Here is a 16,323-nt window from a genome sequence, read left to right on the forward strand (position 1 = left end):
TTATGATATGATGATAAGCCCGAATGTCGACTTCAGAATTTAGCCCAAACGTCGACTTACCATTGGCCCAAAACTGGGAATGGTATACTGTTAGTATGAGTCCCAGCCCAAACGTTACCAACCAATAAGCCCAAACATGCAATCTCTTGTACAATTAAACTCTTCACCAAAAAGAAAATGACAATGAAATGTAGTAAATTTCTTCTTTTTTTAGAAATTGTTCATTGATTGATTGCTTGTTTGCTTGAATGATTGATTTATTCTTGTTTTCTTTTATATGTTACTATTCAGTAGATATCATAGTACATTTAAAGGACTGTACAATAATACGCATAACTTGATATATAAAATTTGGTACGAGTTAGAAAAGGTACGAGTTTGTGCAAATTCTTTGTATGCATACACAATTATTCCCCTTGTTCTATATTTAATAACAAGGGGTTTTCCTGAAATACGAAATCCAAAAGCAAAGTGCCAAAGATGGAACACAAAAAGGCTTTCCTCGACACAGAAAACCATGTATATTCATTGGAAGATTTGATAGGTCGTGGAGCCCAGGGTAACATATACAAAGGAATACATAAGGTATTAAAATGATACATTTTTTGGGTAAAAGAATAACTACTTTTCATGACTTTAACAGAGTTTTACGCAGTCGTCATTACTGGAGATTTGAAAATTTTCAGTTGAAGGGTTGGTGTCACAACTTGATATTTTGTTAAGGTGTTTATTTTATCAAGTTAAATACAAATTTTCCTTTTGTAACTTTATAATCCTTATAACAGAGACATATAATACTGTATTATTATATGTCTCTGCTTATATAAGCGTTCGTCAATATTCACAATTTTTTTTCTTGATGACGGTATTAAATCTCTTCATATATATGTTTTGGTATTTTGCAAGATACATGTATATGCTATTTGCTTAGAGTTAATTTTTGGTGTTGCTTTTTATTATTTATTGCATGCTGCATGCCTTGTTTTATTTGTTATTGCATACATGTATGTTTTTATATTCGGTGAAAAGCTCATTAGAGCTTTTGTTTGTATCTTCTTCTTCTTCTGTATGTATTTACTACCAGTTATGGAACACCTCCGCAACTGATATTATCCAGCATGAGTTAGTTAAAACTTATATCATTATATTGTATGCACTAAAAGTTTTCAACAAATAACATAAAAAATTAAGATTCACTGTACACAGATAAAATCTAAACTATTTCAGGACTGATAAAATAATTTACGCAATTAAAAGGTAAAAGTATCTAGGCCTTATGATATCAATATTTATTTTTAAGATTTACTGTACACAACTAAAATCTAAAAATATAGGGTGCTTTATACAATGGAAAGCGCAGAAATCCAAAGTTTACGGATTGGAATATAAATGTAAATAAAAAACAAATAAAAACTGGTTAGGATCACTTAAGCTTTATACAGTAAAAATAATTGGGACACCCTGCCTCTACCTTATCACATATGTACAAATAGCTCATATCACAAATGTTCAATATTTATGGTTTTATATACATGATATACAGGACGGATTCACAATTTCTTCAGAATACAAGTTCTCTCGGTATGCAACCTATAGCACATATCGGTAGACATTTTTTGAATTTTGTCTAAGTCGGTACAATTTTTAATATCAGGCAATATAAACGTACTGTCAATAATCAATTTAACAATATCTACTTGATTTTTAAATCTTTCAGTCCATCCTGACGTGCCAATAAAAGAGATCTCATAGGCCTTTAGATTATAAAATAATGCCTTTCTCTGCTGATGTAATGCAGGACAGAGGAGTAAAAAGTGTGTTATGTCCTCATTTGATATTCCACTCAATCTGCATAAGGAAGACTCTTTTCCACCACTAAATTTATGTTTATTTGATTCAAAGAGATATGTTCCAGTTAAAAGACGAATTTTTACTGCTCCTTTAAGCTGGTCCAAACAGGGTGTACTGATCCAATTTTTAAGAGAGTTCTATCCAGGTGTATCAAAGTAGTTTTAGATTCTATTTCTTCCAGAAAAAATTTTGTCAAATATTTTTGAAGAGCCATTTTTACTGAAGATTTCCACTTGAGTTTGATGGAGGCTATTGTTTTAATGAATCAATGCCTGGTACATCATACATAACTAACGTACCTGCGACCTTACAGAAGAAGCTTTGTTGATTATCCATATTCATAATTAGTTGTCTGTCTACCAGATCCAGTATTGTTGAGTTGTCACATGAGACAATGTTATAAAGGAAAGAAAGGTGCCTTTTATGGATTTCAGCCTCAATTGTATGAGCGCCTAAGATGAGAAATACAGCTCCAGTAGCTGTTCTTGCAGGCATTGACTGGAAATTTCTTAAATTTCTTATTGTTTGTCAATATGCTGAATCTAAATAAAGTTTTACTTACTTACTTACTTCTCATGGAAATTATATTCTGTTGTAAGTTGTAAAATGATAATCACATATGTCATGTATGTAGTTTCGCTTTAAAAAATTATCATAAAAAAGTGTACTAAAAAATAAAAGAATTGAATAATCAGGTAATGGAATTGGTAAGAAAAAAATGAAAAGAATGTCTATTAAATTATCCATCAAATGGGCACTAGCTGTCAAATTCAGGGTTACCGATTTGACTCAAATTTTCATATATTATTTATAACAATGTAAAAAATTTATCCAAACTATCTAAAGTGTGAAATAAACAGTTTACAGAGCATATATGGTCAATAATATGTAGTTTCGTTTCGTGTGTATTTTAGTCCAGACTCTATCTAATTAAATATCGAGTTGACCTCAGATGACCTTATAAGCCATGTAAACATTAATATACTAATGATTAGATATAAATAGATTAAGCCAATACCTGCAGTTGGATTTTTATAGGTCTGTTTAATTTTATTTTATAGATTAAAAATATATGTTTCTCATCGTTTTTATACGACCGCAAAAATTTTAATTTTTTGGTCGTATATTGCTATCACGTTGGCGTCGTCGTCTGCGTCGTCGTCGTCGTCCGAATACTTTTAGTTTTCGCACTCTAACTTTAGTAAAAGTGAATAGAAATCAATGAAATTTTAACACAAGGTTTATGACCACAAAAGGAAGGTTGGGATTGATTTTGGGAGTTTTGGTCCCAACATTTTAGGAATTAGGGGCCAAAAAGGGCCCAAATAAGCATTTTCTTGGTTTTCGCACTATAACTTTAGTTTAAGTGAATAGAAATCTATGAAATTTTGACACAAGGTTTATGACCACAAAAGGAAGGTTGGCATTGATTTTGGGAGTTTTGGTTCCAACAGTTTAGGAAATAAGGGCCAAAAAAGGGCCCAAATAAGCATTATTCTTGGTTTTCGCACAATAACTTTAGTATAAGTAAATAGAAATCAATGAAATTTTAACACAAGGTTTATGACCACAAAAGGAAGGTTGGGATTGATTTTGGGAGTTGAGGTCACAACAGTTTATGAATTAGGGGCCAAAAAGGGGCCCAAATAAGCATTATTTTTGGTTTTTGCACCATAACTTTAGTATAAGTAAATAGAAATCTATGAAATTTAAACACAAGGTTTATGACCATAAAAGGAAGGTTGGGTTTGATTTTAGGAGTTTTGGTCCTAACTGTTTAGGAATAAGGGGCCCAAAGGATCCAAAATTGAACTTTTTGTGATTTCATCAAAAATTGAATAATTGGGGTTCTTTGATATGCCGAATCTAACTATGTATGTAGATTCTTAATTTTTGGTCCTGTTTTCAAATTGGTCTACATTAAGGTCCAAAGGGTCCAAAATTAAACTTAGTTTGATTTTAACAAAAATTGAATCCTTGGGGTTCTTTGATATGCTGAATTTAAAAATGTACTTAGATTTTTAACTATTGGCCTAGTTTTCAAGTTGGTCCAAATGGGGGTCCAAAATTAAACTTTGTTTGATTTCATCAAAAATTGAATAAATGGCTTTGATATGCCAAATCTAACTGTGTATGTAGATTCTTAATTTTTGGTTCAGTTTTCAAATTGGTCTACATTAAGGTCCAAAGGGTCCAAAATTAAACTAAGTTTGATTTTAACAAAAATTAAATTCTTGGGCTTATTTGATATATGCTTTATCTAAATATGTAATTTGATTTTTGATTATGGGCCCAGTTTTCAAGTTGGTCCAAATCAGGATTCCATATCAAGTATTGTGCAATAGCAAGAAATTTTCAATTGCACAGTATTGCACAATAGCAAGAAATATCTAATTGCACAATATTGTGCAATAGCAATTAATTTTCAATTGGAGTTATCTTTCCTTGTATAGAATAGTAGTTGATAATATATGTTGGAAATTTGCCAGACATGACTATGATGTCATTTTCTATTTTTATTTGCCAATAACTTTATGTAAATGACTTCATTGGAAATTTGCCAATATAAAATGTTGCTGATGAAGCTTTTTTTCCTTATCTTATCTAAAATGTTTTTAGATAATGTATGTTGGACATTTGCCAGACATGACTATGATGTCATTTTCTATTTTTATTTGCCAATAACTTTATGTAAATAACTTCATTGGAAATTTGTCAATATAAAATGTTGCTGATGAAGCTTTTTTTCCTTATCTTATCTAAAATGTTTTTAGATAATGTATGTTGGACATTTGCCAGACATGACTATGATGTCATTTTCTATTTTTATTTGCCAATAACTTTATGTAAATAACTTCATTGGAAATTTGCCAATATAAAATGTTGCTGATGAAGTTTTTTTTATTGTTTTATACAATAAACAATGTATATTCACTTTTACTACCAACCAATCTTTACCATTTAGTGATAACAAGCACTTTATTTTACATTTTAATATTTTATGATGTATTTAAAAGAGTAGTTATTGTTGCAAACTCCATTAGAAATTTGAATTGATATCAGTTTTGGAAAAAGGGAAACGGGGATGTGAAAAAAAAGGGAGGGGGGTTAAATTTTTCTCATTTCAGATTTCATAAATAAAAAGAAAATTTCTTCAAACATTTTTTTGAGAGGATTAATATTCAACAGCATAGTGAATTGCTCAAAGGCAAAAAAAAACTTTTAAGTTCATTAAACCACATTCATTCTGTGTCAGAAACCTATGCTGTGTCAACTATTTAATTTTAGATTTAAAAAGTTTGAAGAAGAAATCTTTAATTGATTTGTAAAATCTTGACATTTGTTTTGTGTAATAAAAACCCATGTAATGTCAAAAATTTGATCACAATCCAAATTCAGAGCTGTATCACACTTGAATGTTTTGTCCATACTTGCCCCAACTGTTCAGGGTTCGACCTCTGCGGTCGTATAAAGCTGTGCCCTGCGGAGCACCTGGTTACATGTAGAAGAAAGATTTTTAGTGGATCGAATCAGTCATCAAATGATTTACCTTTGTTTCACTTTCAATGTTGACATTCCTTTCCTTTAAATAAACAGAACGTGTACAAAGCATGCATTGTCCATCTCTAGTTAAGGGGTTAAATTGAAGTTCGCATGAATACAGATTTAATGAGGTTGACTTATTCACTTGCAAGTGAATAATTCATTATCAATATTATTTAGCTTAATTTGACAAAATTGAACCATTTTGGCTGCTAAAAGTGAATTATTATTTCACTATTTCACTTTTATTATTGATTGAACAAAAATAAATCATACTTTAGATTTTTATACATCTCGTAGCTAGTGCCCCTTTAAAACAGTTTGTTTCCTCTAAATTTACATTTGTACTATATTTACTCATGAACAGAATATAGCCAAAGTATTTTTAAAAGACCAAAAAAAATTTTGTTTATCTGTTTATTTTGTCATAGTTTTGTCTTCAGTTGTTTTTGTTTTTCGCTTGAACACATACAATAAAATTTCACAGAACTATACTGTTCTATTTCTCTGCATTCAGTTTTTATTGGTGGAGGAAGTTAGAGTGCCTAGAGAAAGTCACTAACCATCGAAAGGAAAACTAACATCCTAGTACATGTTTGAACATTTACATAGTTACAAGTAGTTTTAAGTTAAAGCCATATTTATAAATAGACCAGAATTACAAGTCAGTCAACACTGAGATTGTGAGTTCCAATCCAGTACATCACTTGACTCAAATCTTCATTAACTAGGATTGTCAGTTTTACTTTCAAATGTCAGTGGCTTTTGTCTTGACACCCTAACTTCCTCCACCAAAAAAAAACTAAATGCAGAGAAATAGAACAGAAGTGCTGAATTCAGTGTTTAGGATTTAACAGATTAGGTTCACATCTGTTATATAAGTATTTACAAAAGAAAAAAGTGTAATGTCGTTCTTATCAAGGTCAAATGAAGGTTCACATCTTCACAGATAGATGGCAGATGATATCTTTTCTAAAATTTCAGATTTACAATTTGGGTCTGAAACTAACTCTGAATACATGTATATGGAAAGAACTGCTAGTTACAAATTTCAGACTTACTCGCTCTGCTAATGCTATTGTTACATACATGTATCTTAGTTATTCTTATTGGTATTATCTTGTTTCAGTCCAGTGGTGAGGTTCATGCCTTGAAGATGTTTGAGAAGTATAATCTGCAGACACAAAGAGAAATGGATGCACTAAGTAAACTGCAGCATCCAAATATTGTCATGTTTTATAAATGTGAAAAAGATGTAAGTAATTTCATTAAGAAGATCTTTGATTTTATATTTTGAATCATTTCACACAATGTCATGCCAAGGTTGTCCTTGACATGCATGAAATATATGCCACTGGCTGTAAATTTGAAGCAAACAATAATCAATCAATCTTCCATACATTTTGTACATAGGTTACTATATAGTATTGGTTTTGCTCAATGTTCCATACCATAAAGTGACCTATGCTTGTTTTAATCTCTGTAAGATAGTTGTCTCATAGAAATTCATACCAAATATCCTTATTATGGTATAGAGAATAGATGTACTCTTAAACATGTTTAAAAGCCATTAAAACAGGTAAAATAAAGTCTTTAAGGACTGAAAATATATCTGCATTCGGTTTTTGAAGTGCAATGATGCAGGTTTATATGAACAAATATCAGACTGTAACAGACAAAGGATTCTAAAAAATACTGTCATAATTTGTCGGACAACTTCATTGTAAAATAATGGAACAGTACAAACATGAGGACAAACATGGTGCATATTCAGATATTAGATAATGTTGCATGAAATATTGGGTGAATAATTTAGATTGCCTGCAAACAATTTTGATGAACATGGGACATTCAGAGGAAATGTGAACTAGTGTAAATAAGAGGATTTAACCCAAAATTAGATATATTACAACTCTATTAACACAAAGACATACAACTTTATCAACTGAAACCTTCTTTGTCATTTGTTTTGATATTGTCATACCGATCTCATTTTAACAGTCTAAGAAAAAGGAGGTAATAGTAATGGAGTTATGTGAGGGAGGAAGTTTACTTGATTCAATACGGAAACCAGAAAATATTACAGGACTCGAAGAAGAAGAATTCCTCAGAGTTTTTTCGCATTTAGGTAGGTGATAATTATATGCATATCTACAAGGCTTTGTCCTTTTACAATACCAATGGGACCAAACACTTTTTCAAGCTATATTTTCAATTCATTTCTTCAAACAAGCTTGTTAAAAAACTCCAACTTTTTTCATTGCCTGAGATAAGTCCTGAGAACACCATATAAAGCAGTGCACTGTTATAAAAATAATCTAATCATCTGTTTCAAAACAATAACTTTCTGTTTCATAAAAAGTTTTAAAAATCAGACACCTTTGGCTCACTGGTATAGCTAAAAACACTTCTGTTATAATGACACGATATTAATAGCTTTATCTAAACAGATGAAGACACATTTTATGGATGCTATTATGGATGCTATAATTTCTTATTTTAGTCCCAATACCTTAACTTGTTAGACTCAGAAAGAGTTATGAGCACTTACAATTACTAAAATTCAACATTATATCCTGATGGAGTGACTGCTATTTATAGTCCTGCAATTAACACATAGGCCTGACTTAAATCACACATTTTATCATCTCTTCTGTTACTATTATTCCATTCATTTTCAGAATTTACATAGAAATAGCATGAAAGCAATTATATAACACATTCTTTTTTGTTCTGATCCTATGCAAAATATGGACACCAATTACACTTGTTTATTTTAATAACTGAGTGGACTTCTACAATAACAGTCTCAAACTATGTAAATTTTAAAGGAATAATCATTTTTGACAGGTTACTTTTTAAATTGGATGATCTCAGCTTTGTAAAAAGGCAAATTTTAAAAAAATTTGATTTAGAGTTCACTGATATATTTTTATATTATTTCCAGTTTCTGGTATGAAACATCTACGAAAGCATGGATTTTCACATAGAGACATTAAACCTGGAAACATTCTTGTTTGCATTGGAGAAGATAGCAGGTATTTTCATTTTTTTTATTGAAGAGTGATGCATTGATTGGTGTTTGCTTAACGGCCAGTGTCATGTAATTGCGTACTTACAGGCTATTTAAATCAAATTATTGTACAGAAAAATATTTAAGTATTACTATGCCCGGTAAATATAGAAGTGCATATGCTAAATTTAGAGCAGGTGTTGCTCCGATTAAAATTGAAACTGGCAGATATGAAGGTATAGATGTAAATGAAAGGTTATGTTTTAATTGTAGAAAAAATGATTTGAATATAATTGAAGATGAAAAACATGTTTTATTAGAATGCCCAGAATATGCAGATTTGCGAACGATATTTTTTAACAGTGTATGTAATATAGAAAGTAGTTTTAGTAATTTAAGTAATGAAGAAAAGTTTTTATTTATGTTTCATGATGATTGAGTTTGTTATTTTACAGCCAAAATCTGCCATGAAGTACTTTTTAAGAGAAAGTGTATTTTATACTTGTAATAAGTGTTTATAATGTTGTTTGTTTTCTTTTGTATAATTGTTTTTAATAGTATGGTGTTTTATGCTAAGATATATTGATATATGTAATAGATGTAATATCAATGTATTTTAATCTGTGTTTTTACAGTCTCTCATAACTCTTTTTAGAGTGGCTCTTTTATAAATTGTTAATATTATATTGTGTTGTATATCAAATGTTTTAAAGAGGTGAGACTCTAATAAATTATTTGTTTGTTTGTTTGTTTGTAAAAGATAACATAAAGTTGGTAAACACTTATATAACATGAGGTATATGAATTCATTTAAAAGTGAGATGTCTATTTCAAAGACAAAAGTGTAAAGTTAGATAGATAGATATGTGAATTTAGTTTAAGCGCATATCTTTCTGTCACAGAAACATGTTATCCTAAATATCACTAGAACACACAAGCGACATTGCAGATCTGTGACTGAATTTAAAAAGTTATCAATGGTACCATGATTATAATTTAATACGCCAGACGCGGGTTTCGTCTACATAAAGACTCATCAGTGACGCTCAGAATCACAAAAGTTAAAAAGCCAAACAAGTTGAAAAGCATTGAGGACCCAAAAATCCAAAAAGGTTGTGCTAAATACAGCTAAGGTAATCTACTCCCGTGATTTTTAAGTACTACATGTAGCCTGGATTTTTAATATTTAATTGTATTGTCTTTTAATAAAGTCATGCTGATTTTGAGATGCACAGAGTTTTCTCTGATTTTAACATTTTTCTGTTTGAACTTGTCCTGGTTTTCATACTACAATTGAAAACTACACGTGGCATATACTACCTGACTACTGGTATCAGATTTAGATTTGTAATCTTGTAAAACACCATTGAACTTTATAAGTTTTACATAAAGTTGAATTCTTTGATTGGTTGTTTTTATGTCATGCCAGCTAACAAATTATACCTCGTTATTGTAATAGTATAGATGTTCTTCTTTATAATAATTGATGACACTTTTTTCTTCAGAAATATCTACAAATTATCTGATTTTGGTACTGCTAAACCTCTCAATGACAATGATTTCTTTGTGTCACTAGTTGGAACAGATGAATACCTTGTAAGTCAATGGTTACTGAGATATATGTATAATTATATAGTTCAAAGAGATTTTGTTTTAGTAAAAAAAGGAGTAAATTATTTTAGTATTTCTCAAACACGGACTTTTTTCAAGCAATTAGAAATATTAGCTAATGCATAAGCATACAATTAGAGTAGACATTCTTGTTCCTAAAAGAAATAATATCAATTCTAAAATTGAAAGGTATTTTGTTTTAATTTTTATGCCCCACCTACGATAGTAGAGGGGCATTATGTTTTCTGGTCTGTGCGTCAGTTCGTTCGTCCGTTCGTTCGTTTGTTCGTCCGTCTGTCCCACTTCAGGTTAAAGTTTTTGGTCGAGGTAGTTTTGGATGAAGTTGAAGTCCAATCGACTTTAAACTTGGTACACATGTTCCCTATGATATGATCTTTCTAATTTTAATGCCAAATTAGAGATTTTACCCCAATTTCACGGTCCACTGAACATAGAAAATGATAGTGCGAGTGGGGCATTCGTGTACTGAGGACACATTCTTGTTGTAACAAGTAGATATGTGTATTCAGTTCCATCAAATATTTCTACAATTAATTATAAGCAACTTTTAAAAGATTACACCAGAGTGAAGTGATTTAAAAATAATCATATAGATGTACTGCATTTTTATAATCAAAGGAGTGCTTTATTGAATAGTTAAAATAAATATGGATTTTATTCCATGCAATAGTATTTTTGAAAGGTATTTTATTAAATTGTGTTGATCAAGTTAAAGGCTAACTCTAATTTCTTCAAAATGGTAATACTGATCTGTAAATTTGTTTATACCAGCATCCAGATATATATAAAGCTGCCTTCATTGACAGAAGACGAGGTGGTGGATCATTCACTATATCAGCTGACTTATGGAGTCTTGGAGCCACACTTTACCACACAGTTACAGGCAAAGTGCCTTTCTCTCCATACATTGGACGGGATGATAAAAATGTTATGTATGTATTACTTTGATCCATTTTCATTGTTTTATAAGGAATAATAGTTTATATCAAAAACAGAGTATTGATACGTTCTTTAAAATCTTTTATAACTGAAATTAGAGATTGTTATGAATATCCTTGTACTGTATGATTATTTTGAACTTGAACACCAACTTTTCTAGAACACTAAACAAGAAAATCTCATTTTCTTACACACCACACATTTTCCTGTAAAGTTAAAAAATCAAGGATTTATTTTACCAATAAACAAAACTTAGAATTGACAACAGAAAGATATTTTTCACTTAGGCTAAAGTGGTAAGTCAAGTGTAGGCTGTAAGAAATTTTAACCATTGATAATTTTATACTTTTCTCTCCCAAGAGGTTAAATGTATCAGTTTCTTGCAGGATTAGCTATAATTATGCCATTCTATTAATATTTTCAGGTTTGAGATGATCTCAGAAAAAGAATCTGGTGTTATATCAGGGGAGCAGATGTCAGCTGGTGGAAGTATTCACTGGAGTAAAAATCTCCCCAAAACATGCAGGCTGTCAAAGTAACGTAGACTTCTAATTTTTTGTCAAATAATAGTTTTTGTAAAAAAAAACTCAGTTAAAAAAACTAGATATAGCTGACATAAAAATAAAACCTGTAAAACTGAAACTTTACTCACTGGTAGATAATTATGTTTCACAAAAATGTAAAGGCAATCTATTTGAATAGATAAATTCTTAATGTTGTGTAAAAACTATCTTCAATCATTTTCATTGTTGTTTTCATTTTAGGGTTAGATGGTTTTCTGATGTCTTAACCCTTTACTCAATGGATTTTTTTTTTTAAAATACTTGATTCGAATAGGATTTTTTTCAGTAAAAAAAATCATCAGGTTTAAAGTTTTAATGTATTGTGAAAACTAATATTTCATCAATGAAATTCAAGTCAGATATTCTCATGAATCTCCTTTTCATATTGGATACAATATTTTTCAAGTCTGATGCAGACATTTTGGGGACATAGCGTTTCAACTGAGGTACTGCACAGGCGTCAAAAGGCGTCATTATGGAGTAAAGGGGGTGGCGTCAAAAGGTGTCATTATGGAGGAAAGGGTTAATCATTCCATTAAAAGGCAGAGAAAAATAAAATTGTAATCACTTTGAAAAACTATCATTAGAGACTTGCTTTTTATTATGTTTCAGATCTATGAACACCTGTGTAAAAACCATTCTTATAAATCTACTGGAAAGTGATAAAACAAAAATATGGAGTTTTGAAGATTTTTTTGATGCCGCTGATGAACTAATGAGCAGGAAACCAGTTTATGTGTTTTATCCAAATACCTGTACAAGAAACATATTATATGTAAAACAAGAAACAAAGTAAGAATTCAAACCATTTCCTCAAATTGCATTAATAGATTTAAGAGGGGGATATGGTATTCTAGTTGGATAAATATTGTACAGTATGGGTACGGTGCAGTCCGGTGTATCCGCGCACATAAGACTTATGACTTCACTTCATTCAACTGATAAAACCAATAATTGGAAAATATTTAGTGAATACATTCATAACATACTTTTATTTCATAAAATTATCAGTTTGTAGGGTTTAACCCTCAAGATTTTGTGTAATGTGTGTCTAAAGTAAGGAAACCCCTGTTCTGAGAGTTCCTCCAATGCCCAGTGATTCGTGCATGCCTTCCAAAAATAGCTTATTTTGAATAGAGGAAAGATTTGCTGCTACGAAAGGTAGCTAAATTCAAACCAAGCACACTACCAAGGATGCAGAGCAAAAATTATTTCAATCTGAAACAAATTTTATCTGATGCTGTATTTTTTTAATGGACATTGGCCAAATATTGTAAATCTAGGGATTGCAGTTATTATTTCAATCTGGAACTTATCAATTTTATTCTTTTTTTTTATCCCTTTGGAATGCTAACACAATAACAAGAACAATTTTATTTGCGTTACGAAGTTGATATAACGAAATCAGCTAATGAGCGGTATCACCGGCCGCACGGACACCGGGGACTCCACTGTATGTGTGAAATATCATGATATAAATTCATGCAGGTCTCTAAAACTGCATCCCATATTTTAGAATAAGAATAAAAATGTTAAAGGTCTAAAATCCAAATAATACACCTTTTCGCTATTTGTCTGCCATTATTGGATATCACACAGGTTCATGTAAAATTTTGACGTCATAAAGCAAAATATCTGACATCACAATGGAAAAGTGATTGATGTATGTGTCAAAAGTTCAAGCCGGGATTAGCAATAAGGTGTTTAGGATTGTTATCAAATAAAAAAAAACATGTAAATAACAAAATGATAGACAGAAAACTATGGAACGCCACGACTGCCTTATGTTAATAATCAGCATTATACGCAGTGTTCACAGCATTATATGAAGTGATCACAGCATTATATGTAGTGCTCACAACATTATATGAAGTGATCACAGCATTATATGCAGTGCTCACAGCATTATATGCAGTGTTCACAACATTATATGAAGTGCTCACAATATTATATTAAGTGCTCACAACATTATATTAAGTGCTCACAACATTATATTAAGTGCTCACAACATTATATTAAGTGCTCACAACATTATATTAAGTGTTCACAACATTATACGTTTTTTGTTGTATGATGAGATTGATGTATGATGAGATTTATGAATGATGAGATCATTCGGTAAACTTCGTTTTTTAGCGGAAATTACCGAATCCATAATTGGTAAATTACGGTAATGCCCAGCAAACAAATTTAAAAAGTTATTAAAATCATGTTATCATAAGGTAGCATACAATATTTAAAACTGATTGAAATAAGTAAGGAAAAGATGAAACTGAGAGGAGAGGTGAATGATTGAAGTAGTTCTGTTCGTCGTAAGAAATACGAATGGCAAAATGTAAGTTAAAAATAATAAAAAGTTTATTTAATGAAATATCGTAGGAAAATTTGTATGATATTTCCTATACTGAAGAAATTTAGCAAGGTGCCACTTTATAGTCCGTACTCAGTTTTAAAAAGCTTAATTACCTTTTAAATAAAACAGTCATCTTTCTATAACACATAGGTGCCATATTACGCTAGCTTATATATGTCATGATAGAGTCATTTTTGGCATCGATTTTCAGAATTTGGCATTTTTACATGAATAAGTATCTAACAGATATGGAAAATGTAGTTTAAAGCATTTCACTGTAGGTGTTAAACATAACTTTACATCAATTATTCCATTTTTTTACAAGCTTTTTAGCACGGCAAGTACTAAGATTGTCTTCTAAATATGATCAGCAGTCTTATATAGAAATTTAAACTTTCATAGAAAAATTTACCCTTTCAAGACCCTGTTTAACATTTTCATTTAAAGTTATCAGCTCTTATGAAAATTGAGTTTGTGGGGATGAATAAAACATTTACTACGTTTGTACGTCAGTTTGCACGGTACATACATGTATATATATAAAAGTGGTATGCTTGCCAATGAAACAACTTTCCACAAGAGACAAAATGACATCACAGAAATTTTAAACAGCTAAACGGCCACAGTACGACCTTCAACAATGAGGAAAGCCCATACCGGATAGTCAGCTATAGAAGGCCCCGAAATGATAAACGAAAAATATTCCTAATTTATGTACAAACAAACGATCGAAAAACTAACATGTATATAACACATTAATTAACAAACGACAACCACTGAAATAAAGGCTCCTCCTGACTTGGGACGGCCACATATATGCAAAATGTGGCGGGTTTTAACATGTTAGCGGGATGTTGGTATCCTCCCTCTAACCTGGGACAATGGCGTAACAGAACAACATAAGAACGAACTATGAAAATCAGTTGTAAAAGGCTTGTTAGTTTTCTCGTTTGAATTGTTTCACATGGTCGTATCGGGGCCTTTTATAGCTGACTATGCGGTATGGGCTTTGCTCATTGTTGAAGGCCGTACAGTGACCTATAGTTGTTAATGTTTGTGTCATTTTGGTATTTTGTGGATAGTTGTCTCATTGGCAATCATACCACATCTTCTTTTTTATATTAACTCATTAGATGGGTACAAATATAAATACATATGATCTAACAAGAAAATAGAGTGAACGTGCATGTGGGCGGGTACTTGTATATCCCAACAATAAAAAGACACTATAAGTACTGATCTGAGAGTATATATAACTAATATAGTACCATGCTGTTGATTAAAAATAACATCACTCCAGACCCTTTTGTTTTCCACATAATTAATATTGCCAATAATTAAGAAGTTCCGGGTCGAATCGATACCAATAATATATTCACCTGTTAACTATTACATTATCTGTACCACGGTGGGTATGGTTGTCCTGCGAGAGAACGTACTGTGCTGGTGATTCGGTCCTGACGGGTGCTGGTGATCAATGAAAAAATGTAAACAAAGACGAAAATGATGATTTTTGACGTTTTCACTCATAAAAAATGGAAGAAAACAGTTGAGATTTTTCAATTTCGTTTCGTATGGGTTCATATATAAACCATTAAAAAAATAACCCTCTAAACTGTTTCAGTAAGCTTAACACAAAAATGCTCATTTTCTCAATTTATTCATGTCCTGATACTGTGCTGGTGGGTCCTGTCATTGTGCTGGTGGGTCCTGATACGGTGCTGGTGATTTTGGATAAGAAGTTGGTAATATTTGAAACAAATGTTACAAAATCAATAAAATTAGCCAGATAATTGTTGCCAACAGGATCTATGACTCCCATTTTAGCTCTTGTGCATCCATTTGGATGTTTAATATGTGTTTTCAAATGATCTGAACTTGTATTACATAATAACATAAAAGGGCAACATATTTTGTCCAATATCAGATAACAATATATAGTATCTAAAATAAGATAAAAATTCCGCAATACTATATAATTCATTTTATGTGTCAATTTGTTCGAAAAAAGTCGAAAAGAAGAGACTTTTTTAATGTCATGATTATATGTCGCTTTCTAGATCTATGCTTAGCATTTATTTCAGATGACATGGACTCCTCACCCTGATGACCCTGCTGCCTTTCATAACTTTATCCGTATACATATATTAATAGATAAACAAAAGGCTGCATGCAACACGTATTTTTGTATTTAAAATGATTCGTTGTAACGAAAATATTTGTGGTGAATGGAAACTGTGAGGGTCACAATCTTAAATTGCATATAAATGTTGCTGGAACCAGTTTCGTTTTCTGATCTGAATTTTCTCAAATGTGCAAGGTAGATAGACATTTTGATTTTTTTTTACTCGGTAATGAACCATTGTGTTGATCCCATGCTAAACATAACAAAAATCTCTGTACAAAGGTCTGCGAATTTTCTACAAAAA

General features: G+C 31.0%; 1 protein-coding gene across 1 annotated transcript in view; it reads left to right on the forward strand.

The window, feature by feature from the left end:
• Window positions 1-446: 446 nt before the first annotated feature.
• The window catches only part of LOC143048506 (serine/threonine-protein kinase TBK1-like), a 38,019-nt gene continuing 22,142 nt past the window's right edge, over window positions 447-16,323 (forward strand). Inside the window, exons 1-8 of the mRNA XM_076222199.1 lie at window positions 447-585; window positions 6,524-6,649; window positions 7,396-7,522; window positions 8,342-8,432; window positions 9,913-10,003; window positions 10,811-10,971; window positions 11,403-11,513; window positions 12,154-12,333. Of these exons, the coding sequence (XP_076078314.1) occupies window positions 481-585; window positions 6,524-6,649; window positions 7,396-7,522; window positions 8,342-8,432; window positions 9,913-10,003; window positions 10,811-10,971; window positions 11,403-11,513; window positions 12,154-12,333 (992 nt within the window). The 5' untranslated portion in view covers window positions 447-480. The remainder of the gene's footprint in view (window positions 586-6,523; window positions 6,650-7,395; window positions 7,523-8,341; window positions 8,433-9,912; window positions 10,004-10,810; window positions 10,972-11,402; window positions 11,514-12,153; window positions 12,334-16,323) is intronic.

This window comes from Mytilus galloprovincialis, chromosome 1 (genome assembly GCF_965363235.1).
Source record: "Mytilus galloprovincialis chromosome 1, xbMytGall1.hap1.1, whole genome shotgun sequence".
Taxonomy (NCBI): Eukaryota; Metazoa; Mollusca; class Bivalvia; order Mytilida; family Mytilidae; genus Mytilus; species Mytilus galloprovincialis.